General features: G+C 38.9%; 1 protein-coding gene across 1 annotated transcript in view; it reads left to right on the forward strand.

Annotated features, from left to right (window-relative positions):
* MDN1 (midasin AAA ATPase 1) overlaps positions 1-13,819 on the forward strand; it is a 93,094-nt gene that overhangs the window by 48,142 nt on the left and 31,133 nt on the right. Inside the window, exons 49-64 of the mRNA XM_040058221.2 lie at positions 889-1,109; positions 2,004-2,117; positions 2,928-3,060; positions 3,731-3,840; positions 4,488-4,621; positions 5,196-5,356; positions 5,716-5,836; positions 6,922-7,132; positions 7,274-7,505; positions 8,302-8,428; positions 9,311-9,481; positions 9,623-9,837; positions 10,027-10,408; positions 10,591-10,700; positions 11,795-12,491; positions 13,464-13,625. Coding sequence (XP_039914155.1) covers positions 889-1,109; positions 2,004-2,117; positions 2,928-3,060; positions 3,731-3,840; positions 4,488-4,621; positions 5,196-5,356; positions 5,716-5,836; positions 6,922-7,132; positions 7,274-7,505; positions 8,302-8,428; positions 9,311-9,481; positions 9,623-9,837; positions 10,027-10,408; positions 10,591-10,700; positions 11,795-12,491; positions 13,464-13,625 — 3,301 coding nt within the window. The remainder of the gene's footprint in view (positions 1-888; positions 1,110-2,003; positions 2,118-2,927; positions 3,061-3,730; positions 3,841-4,487; positions 4,622-5,195; positions 5,357-5,715; positions 5,837-6,921; positions 7,133-7,273; positions 7,506-8,301; positions 8,429-9,310; positions 9,482-9,622; positions 9,838-10,026; positions 10,409-10,590; positions 10,701-11,794; positions 12,492-13,463; positions 13,626-13,819) is intronic.

Here is a 13,819-nt window from a genome sequence, read left to right on the forward strand (position 1 = left end):
AACGCCAGTCACTTGTTTTTAAAATTTTAAAAGTTTAATAGTAAATAAGATGGTTATAAAAATAGAATTAGAGTACAAAATTGAACAATTCGAGTTAGGACAATACGAGACAATAAAAAAACAAAGTTAGAGACGTCTGGGTGCCTCCCTGAGCAAAAAGGCTCCAGAGAAGGACCCTGTTAACAAAGGATTATCTCTTAAAAGCAATAGCCTGTTGAATATTCATACATTTCATACATGATGCATAAATTCCGTTCAAACAAAGAATTGTCTCTGGTTATTATCACTTTTTTCCTTTAATCTGTATGGCGTCCACAAGGCTGAGAGAGGCAGGAGGAGTTGGTCTCTCCTGATAAGGAAGTAGTAAATTCTTTTTTTCTCTGAAAGGTTTACATTTTCCTGTGGTTGGTACATAAAAACTACATTTTAACTGCAAAACTACATTTACCATACTATCAAAATATTAATACAACATTAACAATCAATACAACATAATACATATAGTAGATATCTTGCGTAGAGCCATATAATATGCACTTTTCACAGTTTTGTTGTTTATTTTTTACTCAATGTCACTTCCTAGCTTTGTTTTAATTTACCTTTGCATAGCATTCTGGTGCACAAATCAATTAGAATTTCTCAGTGAAATTCTGTGCGTGTTCTCTTGGGATAGTGCAATGAACTCTTGGCAACAGTGAGCTCCTAACAGTAGACACCGCCAACTGATTTGAAATCGGAAACTCATTTTAAAGCTAAATAATAGAGGAAAGATCATTGCATTGCTACAGTGATGCCTAAAGATGGTTGCATAGCTTGACCTGCAAAAAATATTTTTTTCCTGGATCTGGCAGTTTGAGCCCTTGATTGCTGGACTTCTTTGTGTTTCAGGACATTACCAGTGACGCTGCAAGATCTTGAGAAGGTTATGCAGTCCACTAATCCCGAGAGCCTCAAGTTCAGTGCTGTTGAGATAGATGCAAACTGGATGGACAAAATGGAAGTTCTCCAGGCTTCAGTGAAATCGTTCACAGAAAAGGCGACCAACCAAGACTGGAAATTAAGAGTTAAATGGCTTAACTCCTTAGCCAAAAATTTGCCGCAGGTGCTTGGTATGTAATCATTTAACTTGGTTTTGTCTGAGGGCCGAGGTGTTTTGTTTTGTTAATCTTCTATGAAAACGTCCAGACCATTCCAAGTTCCGAGTTATGAAGACTCCTAGCTATCCACACTAATTCAAGGGCATGGAGGCTCTAGGGAGGGATAGAAACAGGTTAGGGAAATGCATGTTAAGGAAACATGGAGGTTTGGGCTCAACCTAGTGAAAGCAGTCAAATGCCTTCCGCGTATCTGGTGTTAAAATTCAAGTGCTTAGAAAGCCAAGAAACTGCAGAACTGAGATTTCCTAAAAGAGTGTTGTCTGAACATTAGGATAATAGCCAAAAAGAGCTATTCGCTTAATTACAGAATTAATCACATTAAACTCCTGGAGCATTTAGGCAGGCATTAGTCCAAATAATTCACACATTTAGCTTTCTGCTGTGGTCTGAAATCTCAGACTATGCTATCCCTATATTAATTGCTCCACCTTTATTTTGATGTCTTTTCAGGCAGGTGGGTCTGTAAAGTAGAAAATATGTAAAAAATACTGTATTGAAAACTGCTCTTTTTTTTCTTATTGTAAAGAAAATACCACCCCATCAAAAAAAAAGTTTATCAAGAGGCAGATTTGAAGGTATAAATTAATGGATTTTCACAAACCATATTTTACTAGCATACATGTAGTATCACCAGTTCAGCTAGAACTCCACATAGGATTTATGTCTTCAGCTGTAACATTCTGGTGCTTTTAAGACCTTTTGGAGCTAATACAAAATATGACTAGCATATCCAGAGTACATGCACAGATTTGGTTCAATCTGTATGTGCTGGCTCAGTTGAAGCTATTTTTCTTTATTTGTGCTAAACACTCTTTTAAGCCCATGTTCTCCCCTCTTCACCTGCAGATTCAGTGCGGATTCAGCTGGAAGCAGGTGCTGTAGCCCTTGGTTGTTTTTATGCCAGTCCCCTCTCATCTGGAGTCAGTAACATGATCAAGCTGCTACAGCCAACTATGACAGGTACTCCTGAAAAAGATGGATGTAAGACATTGCTTCTTTATTTGTTCTCTGAACACGCTGCAACCCTTCTTAGGAAATGTATGTAGCAAAACAGAGGCTAAATTTTAAATATACATTGCCTTTGTCATAAAAAAGAAAACGTTTCTTTGTCATAACAAAGAAAACGAACAAAAAAAAAGAAATTACCACAAATACATTCTTGCAGTCTAGAATAGCAGTTATGGCAATTAGATGCATTCATACTATTCAAGTTAGAGATAAATGATCTGCCCATGAGCCCTGACTGTGTATCTTTGACTCAGATGTATTCCTACAGCTCAGAGTGATGTTCTGGAGAGTGATACAAATATTCACTTTCTGACCTGATAGTTTAGGCACCCTGATCTTCTTTTCCTCAGGATTTGTGTTAGCCCATCTGAAACCCATGCTTTGGCCTGTTATTTTTCCCTTGGTGTTTTGTGGGGAGCTCAGACCTGTGCTTGTTAAGCACATGAAAGCTGCATACAGTGACACTGGGCTTTTAGGGAAGTTCCTGGCATCTTGCCTAGACTGCAAACCACATTTGAGTTTCTAAGCTCTGTATGGGTGCTCTAAGCCCTGTTTAATTTATTGTCACAGTTCTGTTTTATAGAACCTTCAGTCTGCTTTAAAGCTTTTCTTTTTGGATATCTGGAGTGACACAGTTTGACTGCCTTGCCCCTAGGCTGCTTTTTTCTTTCCCTAATAGGGAATAGGCAGGGGTGGGGAGGAGGGAGCAAGAAAAGAACTGAGTAATGTTTCACTGCTGTCCTGTCTTGTCTGCCTTTCCAGATGAACATGTGATGCCTCTGGACCCAAGATGGAATATGCAGCTTTTGGAGGTCATTAGAAATTCGATGAACCTGGATACAGAAATGGAACATGCAGACCAGCTTCTTAGGCTTTTGAATTCTGCAGCAAATCGGTGGGTTACAAAAAACCCTTGTAAAGAGTGCCCAATGCCTGTAATCAGTGCTGAGTGAACACCTGAGGTGTTTGCCAAGTGTGTTTTTAGGTTTTGATAGTTGTGATCTAAAATATCAGAGGCAGAGGTTTTTGTACAGGTATTTAAATTCTTTGCTTCCATTTTCTGTAGGTGCATGCTAAACACAATCAGTGTAGGAGCAGAGCTCCCAGCATTCCATACAGGCTGCAGTACTTCAAGGACAAATGAGAACTGTGGGATAAAGCATTAAAGAGGCAGAAGAAGCAGTATGAGATCTCTGACAAAACTCGAATAGTTGTTCTGTTTTGGGATTTGGACTGTTTTTCCTAATAAAATGTAAAAGTACACAGATTTTGAAGTTATAGTGTAAGGAAGCAGCTGCTCACATATCCTACAGGCTGTGGTGTTGCAGCTGTTTAGTAGCTCACTGGTTTTTCCTTCCTGGTGAAGTCAGGAATCTGCTCCTTGTGAAAATTGCTTCTATAGAAACCGTATTCAAGCAATTAGTTGTGTTGTACCTCATACTTCTATAATACACTGAATATATTATGTCACTCTGTAGTTCAAATGCCATGTTGTAGTTCACCATTCTCATAAGGCCAAGGTTTAAAACAGAACTGGATTGATAACAACTTTATTTTTCCTTCAGGGCAGTGTTATTTCTTGACCGAGAAAAAAGAAGTTACATTGAGAAGAGTTTGATTGCCAGCAAGAAGCCAAGAAACAGTGTCCTAAGAATGTCTCTAGATTTCCACAAAAGTGGGTTGATTTTTGCTGTTCCTTTTAGTTCTGTAGTCAATTTGAAATATGATTCATTTGCATTGTTTTGAAATGCATACTTTAAACATGGTGTGCAAAGAAATAATAGGTGAATGTAAAGCAGTCAGATGTGGACTAGTGTGGTATCTAACACATTCTTAAATTAGAGATACCTTGGGCTACATTATTTATGTCCTGCCTCTATGAGGTAGTCAGTGAATGTGATTTTTCTCTTAGTTAACCAAACTTTAGGATAACAGTGGAGAGAAACTGGAGTAGCATTCTGTCTTCAGCTAATAAGAATAACCAGATCCTTCTGATGTGTTTTTGTTTTATGTAAGTAGGAAGTTCTACTTCTAAAAGGGTAAAATTTAGTGATGAGGTTAGTGTGCTGCATAGAAGCAATTGATGAAGGAATCCCTCATTGTGGGTTTTTTCAATATATGTATAAAATGCATAGAGGTTATAGAGACTTATGAAAGTAATGAAGGACTACTTTTATTGCTTCATTTCTTGGATCTTTTCAGGTTGTGGGTTTTTTCTGTCATAGAGAGGTCCTAGTGATCAGAAGTTGACCCATATTGTGTCATGTGATGTGGCTGGAATATTCAGTCTCTGCCTTTCTTTTCCTCTTCCCCAAACCTCAGATCCAGGAAGTTACAACTGTCTTCCTCATGGGATCGTGGTCAACCTTGCTGCTTTCTTTGAACTTTGGGATGCATTTGCACTTCACTGGGTGAAGTCTACTCAGGTGGCCTTAAGTGATGATGACATGCATGATGTGAGTAGACTTTCCACAGTACATTTATGGAAGTTCAGAGGTTGTATGCAGAACACTGTTTTTAGTTTCAGGGACCATGAAATAAACTTCAGTGCTTCTGTTTGTATTGAGAATATGCCTAACAGCAGGGAAATGATCCATGTTTGTTTCAGTGGCTGTATCACACCTGCTTAGCATGGCATGACGTGCTGTAGAATTGCTGCTTCTCTCCACTGATGATAAACAGAGTATCCATTTCTCTCTGTGATAAGAATGTCTGAACCTGGACAGCTGACTTGCAGGCCACAGAGGTGGTTCACTTCTCCCTGTCCTTTAAGTATAGTTTTGCTGAAATCTTGACATTGTAGTCTTGGTGCAGGGATTGGTTTGTTTTGGTTACTGTAGTTCAGCCTGCTGGTGTGGTATTTTTAGAGAACCTGTAGTTGAGTCCAGTTGTGTAGCACTAAATACAAAACACTGTGTGACTCTGAAGTTAAGACAAGTGATGGTGGTTTTGCTTTTTCTCCTGCTTGAAGTAGGAGATGTTGTGTAACCTTTGGCAGGGGTAACACTAACCTCCTTGGCCTGTTCCCAGGTTTTGTACTGCTGGCTGTGGCGAGACCGGTTCTGGGCCATCTCTGACACCGTCACCGTGGATTCCTCAGGGTTGTCACTCCTGGCTCTGCACTGGCACTGGGTTATGAAACACCTAATTGACAGAATTCCCCAGATGCTTATTGGATCAGACCAGAACAAGTGAGTGGCTTTGTTTGGTGGCTTTTGATTAGTTTCTGTTAAATGGCTATATAAATTACTCTTTTCTTCAGTGTTATAGCTACCTTAGCATTGTTTAGATTAGTGTCCCAAGTCATGTTCCATTAGTGATGTAAATGGCAACGTATTGAGTTGCTGTTAGTTTTTAAAATTTGTCTTTCCTAGCATTGGGCTTCTGCTTGCTCAACTGATCCTCTAGAATTTTTACCCCTTTAGTGAAAGGATGAGAGAAAGACTTCCTTATGCATCCTTTTGCCTTGTTTCTCAAACTTCTGTTACCTGTCGACTTTTTTTTCCCATCTGTCTCTCCCTTTTTTATTTTTTTTTTTTTTCTTTACAAGGATTTCCAGGGAAATTCAATCTGTTTCACAGCAGATTCAGAACTGCTTGGTCAATCCTGCTGGTGTTTCAGCCAATATGAAGATATTACAGAAGTCTCTAGGAAGACCCCTTCCTTTTAAGGTATCAATACTCTGCAAAAGATTTGTAATTCCAGCAATGTATAGACAGGCTTTAATATATTTACAGCACTTGCTTTCAAGAACAACAGAACCACAATTTTTTTGTGTTTGTCAGATCGATTAAAAATACTTTAGCACATGTTAATGTACATATCTTTTGAGAAATATATCAGTTATCCAGATATAGCATTTCTACTATTAATTATGCTATGAATAGAAAATATTTACTTAATACAAAAACGTGCCTTGGCATAGAAATATTACTCCTTGCTCTGTTTTGGAGGTGTGTGAATATCACTATTCCACTTGGTTATTCAGTGAACATATGTATATTCAGAACAGCCTCTGCACTTCCTTTTATACAGCATGACTTCCCAAAACAAGGTCTCTTAGCTTTGACAGTTTTGGAGTTTGCTCTTAATATATTTCAGAACTTGTTGTAATTCAATTAAACAATGTCAGTAAATTTTCTAAAGAATACAAGTTCCTGTTTAAAAGGAGTGCACAAGTAGTCACGTGCAGTCGTGTTGGTGACTAATACTTAGACCAAGGTTTTTATGACCTTATCTCTCAAGGATACTCAGTTATCAAAAAATGCACGTAGTTACTTTGTGAGACTCTGAAGAACATACATTATGCTTTCTAAGAATTTGGAGAGATCCAAATGTATTTAGGCATCCAAATGCATCTAAGCATCCAAATGTATTTAAATTGCAGGTGTAAACTGCAATTTCTTGTAAGTGACAGTAGCTCCTGGTAATTTTTTATTATTTTGTGTATTTATAACCCTTGATTTAGATAAGTTGTCAAGAAGAAGTACTATTTGTCACAAGATCTTCACAAAGGGAAAAAACCCCAACTTGACAAGGAGGAGTTGTAGCCACCTGTTTAAATTTCTGTTTTCCTGCCGTACTGAGTCAGGCTACTAAAAGATTGTTTTTAATCAGTTGTTGCAGGCTGGTTATATATACTTGTACTTTAGTTGTGTACATGTGAATTTGAAATCTTAGTTTTGTCTGCAGTCACAAATCTTGTTTGTGGTTTTGTTAGCGCTGCTGAAACAAATCCTGATTTTCATATTTCCAGGATAAACTGGGCATGGAATGTTTTTCTCAGTTAAAAGCTCTCAACAAACCACTGAACATCTTGGAGCTAAGACTGGCCTGTGGAGAAAGTAGGTGGCAGGAAAAAATGTGCTGCGTGAAAATTGCTGCCACGGGAGTGAAGATTAAGAAAGCACTGCTGCAAGCTGATGGCCTGATAATAAGAGCCAATCATTTAGAAGATGTTAATCTGGGTAGGTAACACTCGGGAAGAGCTCAGCAGGACGATTTCTGCCATCTCCATTCTTTCATAGGCAGATGGAAAGGATGTTAAATGTTCACTGACAAGAAACATAGTACATTTATTTATGTGCCTCTTACGTTCTGTCGAACAGGTCAGCTACAGATATTTTTGAAAGCTGTACATTCACAGCTGAAAGCAGAAGGAGTCACATACAGTTATTCAGAAGAAAGGCTTCCTGAGGACATCATCTCCAACCAGTTAGACCCTGCCCTGCTAAACCAGCTCTGCAGTCAGGTTCAGCTGTGGCCTGCAATGGAATACATAGGGGTGCTCTGGCAGTACAAACTAACGGCAGATTATGTGGCCAAGGCTTGTGCAAGAGGGTAAGAAGTTTGGAGAAAGCTCCTATATTCCTTCCATGATATTCTGAATCCCTAGCTAGAATCTATAACTTTGGTGCTTTACATCTGCATGTAAATCTGTGTGTACGTAATTGTAATTTATATACACCTGTATATATACGCAGCACACAAGTCTATGTGTATTAGGAATCAACAGAAGATGTTTATACTGTGCTGCTGGGGGCTACTGCAGAAAAACTGAATTAGACCTGGAGACGAAAGAAGTAGACTGGCATGTGTGCTTCCTGCTGTGTGAACTATACACACATAGAACCACAGTTGAAATTAACATTATTAATTTAAGAAGTGTTAATGTTTTAAGGAGCCAAGTGTATTTATTTCTAGTCTGGTTTGCCACTCCTTAAAAGAAAGCTATTCATTTATGGATTTCAGTGAAAGTAATTTTTTGTCTAACAAGATCATTGGAATCTCAGCTCCGCTCTTGAATTCAGCAAAGTTGTGACTTTTCACGAAAGCTATAAAGCTAGAAAACGGTTTGTCCCAAAATGTTTTGTGTATTTTGGTCAACATGGAGCTTATAGCTACAGGAGATTACACTTTTCCCCCTTTTTCTTGTATTTATATTTTGTTAACTTTGAAGGATTCAAGTGTTTTGAGTATTATTTGAATGCTTGTTCTTCCCCAACTTTTGAAATGCTGTCACTTTAACCTTTTGGTGACTTTGCTTGCCATTCTTAATTTGTTTCGCTATCCAAGTGATTTATTTCATGTGCCCTGTTTAAGCACTGCTTAGGTTGTATTTTTTTACCTGCTACAGGAGGAACTGCAGTCAAGAATTAAGTGTCTGTTCAGGTTTAGCTCAGTTCATAGCTTTTTCTCTGAAGTTGACACCAGCTGCCTCTCACCAGCTCTCTGGACTGTGGCACTTGTTACACCTTAATGAAGTAAGAATGAGCTTTATTTTAATTTAATTAGATCATTAGTTTAATTAATCTTGCTGAAGAAGTTTTCAAAGGTTCTTCAAAATATGTATATCACTGAGGTTTTTGACATGCAGTTTTTCTACCTCTGCCTGATAAAAAACTATTCCTTCTTTTAACAAGAAAGATTATTAACTGCAAGCCTTGAGAAAATGTAATTAAAACACAACATTGAAAGATAAAATACAACAAAGTCTTGAATAACATAGTTCTGTGTGATTTTGTTTGCTAGTATTGTTCCATACATCCATCTGTGACCTAATGGGAAATTGCTTGGGTGGGAGGTGCCATCCTGGTTGTATCTATGTATTCAAAGTAATTTTACACTGAAAAATGCTTTCCTCTCTTCCCATGCCTCTAAAATTTTTTATTTCTGTTGGAAATCAAACAGATTGATAAAGCTGATGCATTTTCTGTAGATCATTTAATAACTCTCCTTAATATTTATGATACAGAGTGGTTGTGTTCCCACATGGCACAGTAAAGCACAAGTTCACCTTAAATGCTTCAGAGCAGAGTATGGGATGGTTTTACCCATTTCATGCCTCTGCACCCTTGTGTACTGTAACAAAAGGTTGCTCAGTCATGGACTACAGGCTCTATTCTAACAATTGCTCTGTAAACATGCTGCATATTTCACACACAGGAGACAGTGCTGACCTCAGGAAGTTTATTCTCCATTGAGGAGATGCAAGTGAATGCTATATGAATTTGAAAGGATCTTGGAGAGGATCTTCTACTCTCCCTACTGAAAAACAGAATCATACTTTCTCTGTACATGTGTGTGCTTAATTCTCTTTTGCTCCCTGTACATTATTCTCACCTCGAGGTTTTGTTTCTCCGTAGATATCCCCTGAAGAAATGTCTCTTCTGTCATCTCAGCTGGTTAATGCTGTGTTAGCATCCTTTTGGAGCAGTACTTTCACCATGGACCCAGACTTCTGGTTGAGTTGGAGGCCACTGCCTGCGCCAGAGGAAAACAACTTCTCTAAATCCCATGTGAACCGTTCTATGAAGGTTTGTCTCTTCTGATCTAATCAAATTCTAGGCTGAATGCTCTTGTTGACTAATTCAGGTTTTCTAAAGCAATATTGTAAGTTCTAGCATAGTCAGTGCAAGTTGCATCTGAACAATCTAACTCTTAATCTCTTAATTCAGGGCCCAGGTGTTTTGACCCGAGCTGTTTTCTCAAAGTGCATCTTTGAAATTCTAACTAGCAGCAGCAAGACAAGCCAGTGGGATGTGAGTGGGCTTCCTGTCTTGTCATCATCCCATGTAACACTGGGAGAATGGGTGGAGAGAGCACAGCAGCTTCACAAAGTCAGCACAGCACTGTGGACCAACCTGGCTGTCTCTTCAATAACAGATTTTAGGTATTAAGACCTCTCTTCCACATGCATGTTATTTAAATCATGCGTGTTATTTAAATCATGCGTGTTATTTAAATCATGCGTGTTATTTAAATCATGCGTGTTATTTAAATCATGTGTGTTATTTAAATCATGCATGTTACAGAAGGTTGCTTACTGTATGTAAATGTTTTCTCATTCCTTTTTCTCCAGACACACGGATGCTAGACTGCAAGGAATAATGCTAAGCAGACAGCTCTCTGCCCTGGTAGATCTGATTCCAGTGGGTCTTCAAGAGGAATTTTTGGAGTGCTGTGAGAAGCTCTGCCTCAAGGATCCCGTTGCATATGAGTACCTGCTCAAGATACTTGAAAGCATCACTGATCAAGAATTACTTCCTAAAGAATTCCTGTTTCTTCTGCTCACTTGCTTGCATCAGTTCTATGGGGAAGGACTTCAGGAGTTACCCGAGACAGCTTGGCGAGGAAGCCTCTGGGTGAGCATTGGCTTGGTGCAGATCCAGATGTGGCTTCCACAGACCAGGTTTGATCCAGCTGTTAAAAGAGAATACAAGCTCAAGCACTCAAAAGAAGAGGTGAGTATGAAGCCAAGTTGGCTTTTACCTTAGTTATGTGTAAAATCAATGCAGAGGAGTTTGGATTGGTTATGATTTTTAAACTATACAGTTAAAACTTCATTTAATGTCCAAGAAGCTGATGTACCTTGTTGGTTACTAAAGTCAGAACCACTGTGAACGGTTTATTCTTTCCTTTTTAGTTACACCAGCTGGAGTGTGAATGGAAAACACATGATTTTTCATCCCAGCTGCATACAGGAAAAAGTATTGAAGATGAAACAGTCAGCAACTATATTCATCCCCATACCAGGTAACACCCAGGCACTGAACCCATCTCTTTTAGTGTGGACATGTCATCTTTGTGTGTTCAGGCTCTGAAGCTTTTATCTGAAGCTTTACAATTTTTCTCTCTTTCTGTAGAAACTAGAGTTGCTGATTTAAAAGTATTGATTTACATACTGAAGTGGTAGAGAAGAAGCTGTGCTTTTTACTTGCAGTAAGGAATTGTCTGTACACTTTGTACTGCTGTAAATAGAACAATTAAAGCAGTGGCCATCATATATTGATAAAGTTGAAACCATGCCCTGAAGTAAAAACCATGCCATACATTTGAATTACAGTACTTTTCTTAAAATGTGACAATATCAATCAGTTGAAATGAGATGTATTATCTATCACTGTCGTTTCTCAAGGCCATTATATGTGTCAGTGCTATTTTGCAAAGTTCTTCCACTGATTTTACTGGGGAGAAATCTGCATATGTGTATTTTAGCCATAGCCTTTGTCCATGTTGCTGTGGATGAATTAAATATCTTACCACATAGAGTACACTGTTGACATTCAGAATCTGTAGCCACTTTTACTTTGGGGCTTTTTGTAGTTCTTTTTTTATCAGAGGAACTTGAGGAGGAAATTTTAAGAAAAGAGAGCTTTTTCTTTTCTGCAGCCTTCCAGGCATGTTTTTGTACATGGAGATGAAAACTGTCTATTATACATTATTTTTCACTTTTAATAGAAATTTTTGATTTCATTATTATACACATAGAGGATCTGGTAGTTCCATGCTATTGCTTAAAGAGAGTGATAATCATTGAAAGCAGGTTCTGAATGGCTGAGTTTTACCAATTACTTGTGGTAATATTTTTTTTCTTACTGCTCATAGAGCCATCACGTAGCAAGAAAAAAGTACATGAAATTTGTTGAAGTGTCAGGGAGAGAAGAAATCTACAGCTGTGGGCTATAAGGCTGTCCCTTGTTTTTTCCTTATTTGCTGTTCCACACAAACTAGCAGAGTATTTTCTGATTAATCTTTTCCTTTGCTTAATTGTTACATTAGATCTACTTAAGCAAGTTTGTGTGGAACATATTTTCATGTCTAAACTGGTCAATGCCACTTCTTAACAGGATGTTGCATGAAAGAATGCAAAGGTTGAAGGAGCAAATCAGCAGTCTTTCTAGAAGGAAGGCCTTCAGGCCTCCAGCTCCTCTGTATGATTGCTTATACCAGGAGGCTCAGCAGTACATCAACAGCATAGCAAGGATCTCCTCAGTCCAAGACCTCCTGGCACGCCTTCTGCAGTTCCTCCGTGGAGAGAGACCTAAATCACTTCAGGCTATACAGAACCTGTTAAGCGAAGAGGCATCGTGGCAACAATCACACCATCAGTTCAGGAAACACCTGGCAGAGGAGTATGCTGTGTTCCCTGATGCCATCGTTCCCCTCCAAGCTGCCATCCTGCAGCTGCAGCACGGCATGCGATTAGTGGCCTCTGAAGCGTGTGCGGTGCTGCAGAGCTCTGTGTGCCCAGCTGATCTCACCAACCTCCTCACTTCTTTGTTGGCATTTCCTTCTGTTGGCTGTGCCTTTCCCACTTACTTTGCTCGGGCGGAAATTTTATGCTCAGTGAATTCAGTTGGGGTACTGAATGGACTTAAAAAGTTCTCTCTGAAGCGCTCTGAAGGAGGGTCTGAGGGAGCTGAGCAGCCTTCCCCAACTCTGGAACAGCTCCTGGTGAATGCTTTGTTGCACCTTCGATGCCATGTACTATCCCGAGGAGAAATGGATGAGAAATCTCTGCAGCTCTTCAGACATCTGTGTCGGGTAAGCTGTGAATCTCTAACTGGAGTCTTGCACTGAACTTGTCCCCATGAGGACATGGATCTGTTAAAACACCTCCAGAGGGGGGCCACAAAAATGGTCAGGGGACTGGAACACCCCTCTTGTGAAGATGCAGTTTAGGGGGGGAAGAGATGCCTCTGAGGAGACCTTGGTGTGGCTTTTCAGTATATAAAAGGGGTTTATGAAAAGGAGGGAAGGAGACTTTTTACCAAGGCTTGTAGAACAAGGCATAACAGTTTTAAACTGAAAGAGGGTAAATCTAGATGAGGTATGAAAAATAATTGTTTAGAAATGTGTAAGATGAGACACAGTAACAGGTTGTCCGGAGAAGTTGTGGATGCTGCAACCCTGAAAGTGTTGGAGAGTGATTGGATGGGGCTTTGAGCAATCTGGTCTAGTGGAAGATGTCCCTGCCCTGGCAGAGCCGGGTGGATTAGATGATCTTTACAAGTCCTTATCTTGATAATTATTAGTGTGATGTGCTTTAAAGCATTCTAACTGGGAAAAAAATTAGAAGGTTTTAAAGCACATCATACTAATAATTATCAAGATCATAGAATATACTGGATTAACTTGTTTGACTTTATCAAGGCATGAAACAATAGTCTCTAATGATTAGCAAAGATTTTATGTAAGAAAATCCCCAAACAACAAAATCCAAAAGTGGACATATACATAAAAAACCCCAACCCAATGCAAACTTTGTATAGAGTTTTTTTATAAAATGTTTAAGAACAGAGGCTAGAACTCGGTCAAGTACTCTGTTGCATATTTTCTTTGCATTTTCCTCATTAGTTTATCAAGAGGGCAATTCACAAATGCTAGATGGCTTTGATTTATAGTGTTGTAGAGGAGGGGAAGAGCCAAGCAAAATAGATGCTGCCCCATTGATGGAATATGAGACGATTTTAAAGGTTAACTTGTCTGGAAGCATCTTGCTTTGTGTTTCTTTAGGCCATTGTAAATGAATGGGATGAACAGGAACGCCGTGCCCAAGAGCAGGAGGCAATGGAGCGCAGCCTGTACAGATACAGAAGTAAAAGTCATGGGAAAGAACAGACCGAGGAAGAAGAGGAAGAAGAAGAATTTAGGAGGAGATTTCCTTTTCATGAAAAGGTAATAGCTGTAGCTCTGTTAAGAAACACAAAAATTACATCTGAAGTTGCTTCTGAAAATAAATGCTATAAATGACATGAGGAATTAAGCAGTTTTTTCTTCAACCAAAACCAAAATGGGGTAGATTTCAGTAGGTATTAGGTTATGTGCTTGTGGTTTATATTACCTTCTGGTTGAAAAAAAAATTTTGAAAT

This window comes from Hirundo rustica, chromosome 3 (genome assembly GCF_015227805.2).
Source record: "Hirundo rustica isolate bHirRus1 chromosome 3, bHirRus1.pri.v3, whole genome shotgun sequence".
In the NCBI taxonomy this organism is placed as follows: Eukaryota; Metazoa; Chordata; class Aves; order Passeriformes; family Hirundinidae; genus Hirundo; species Hirundo rustica.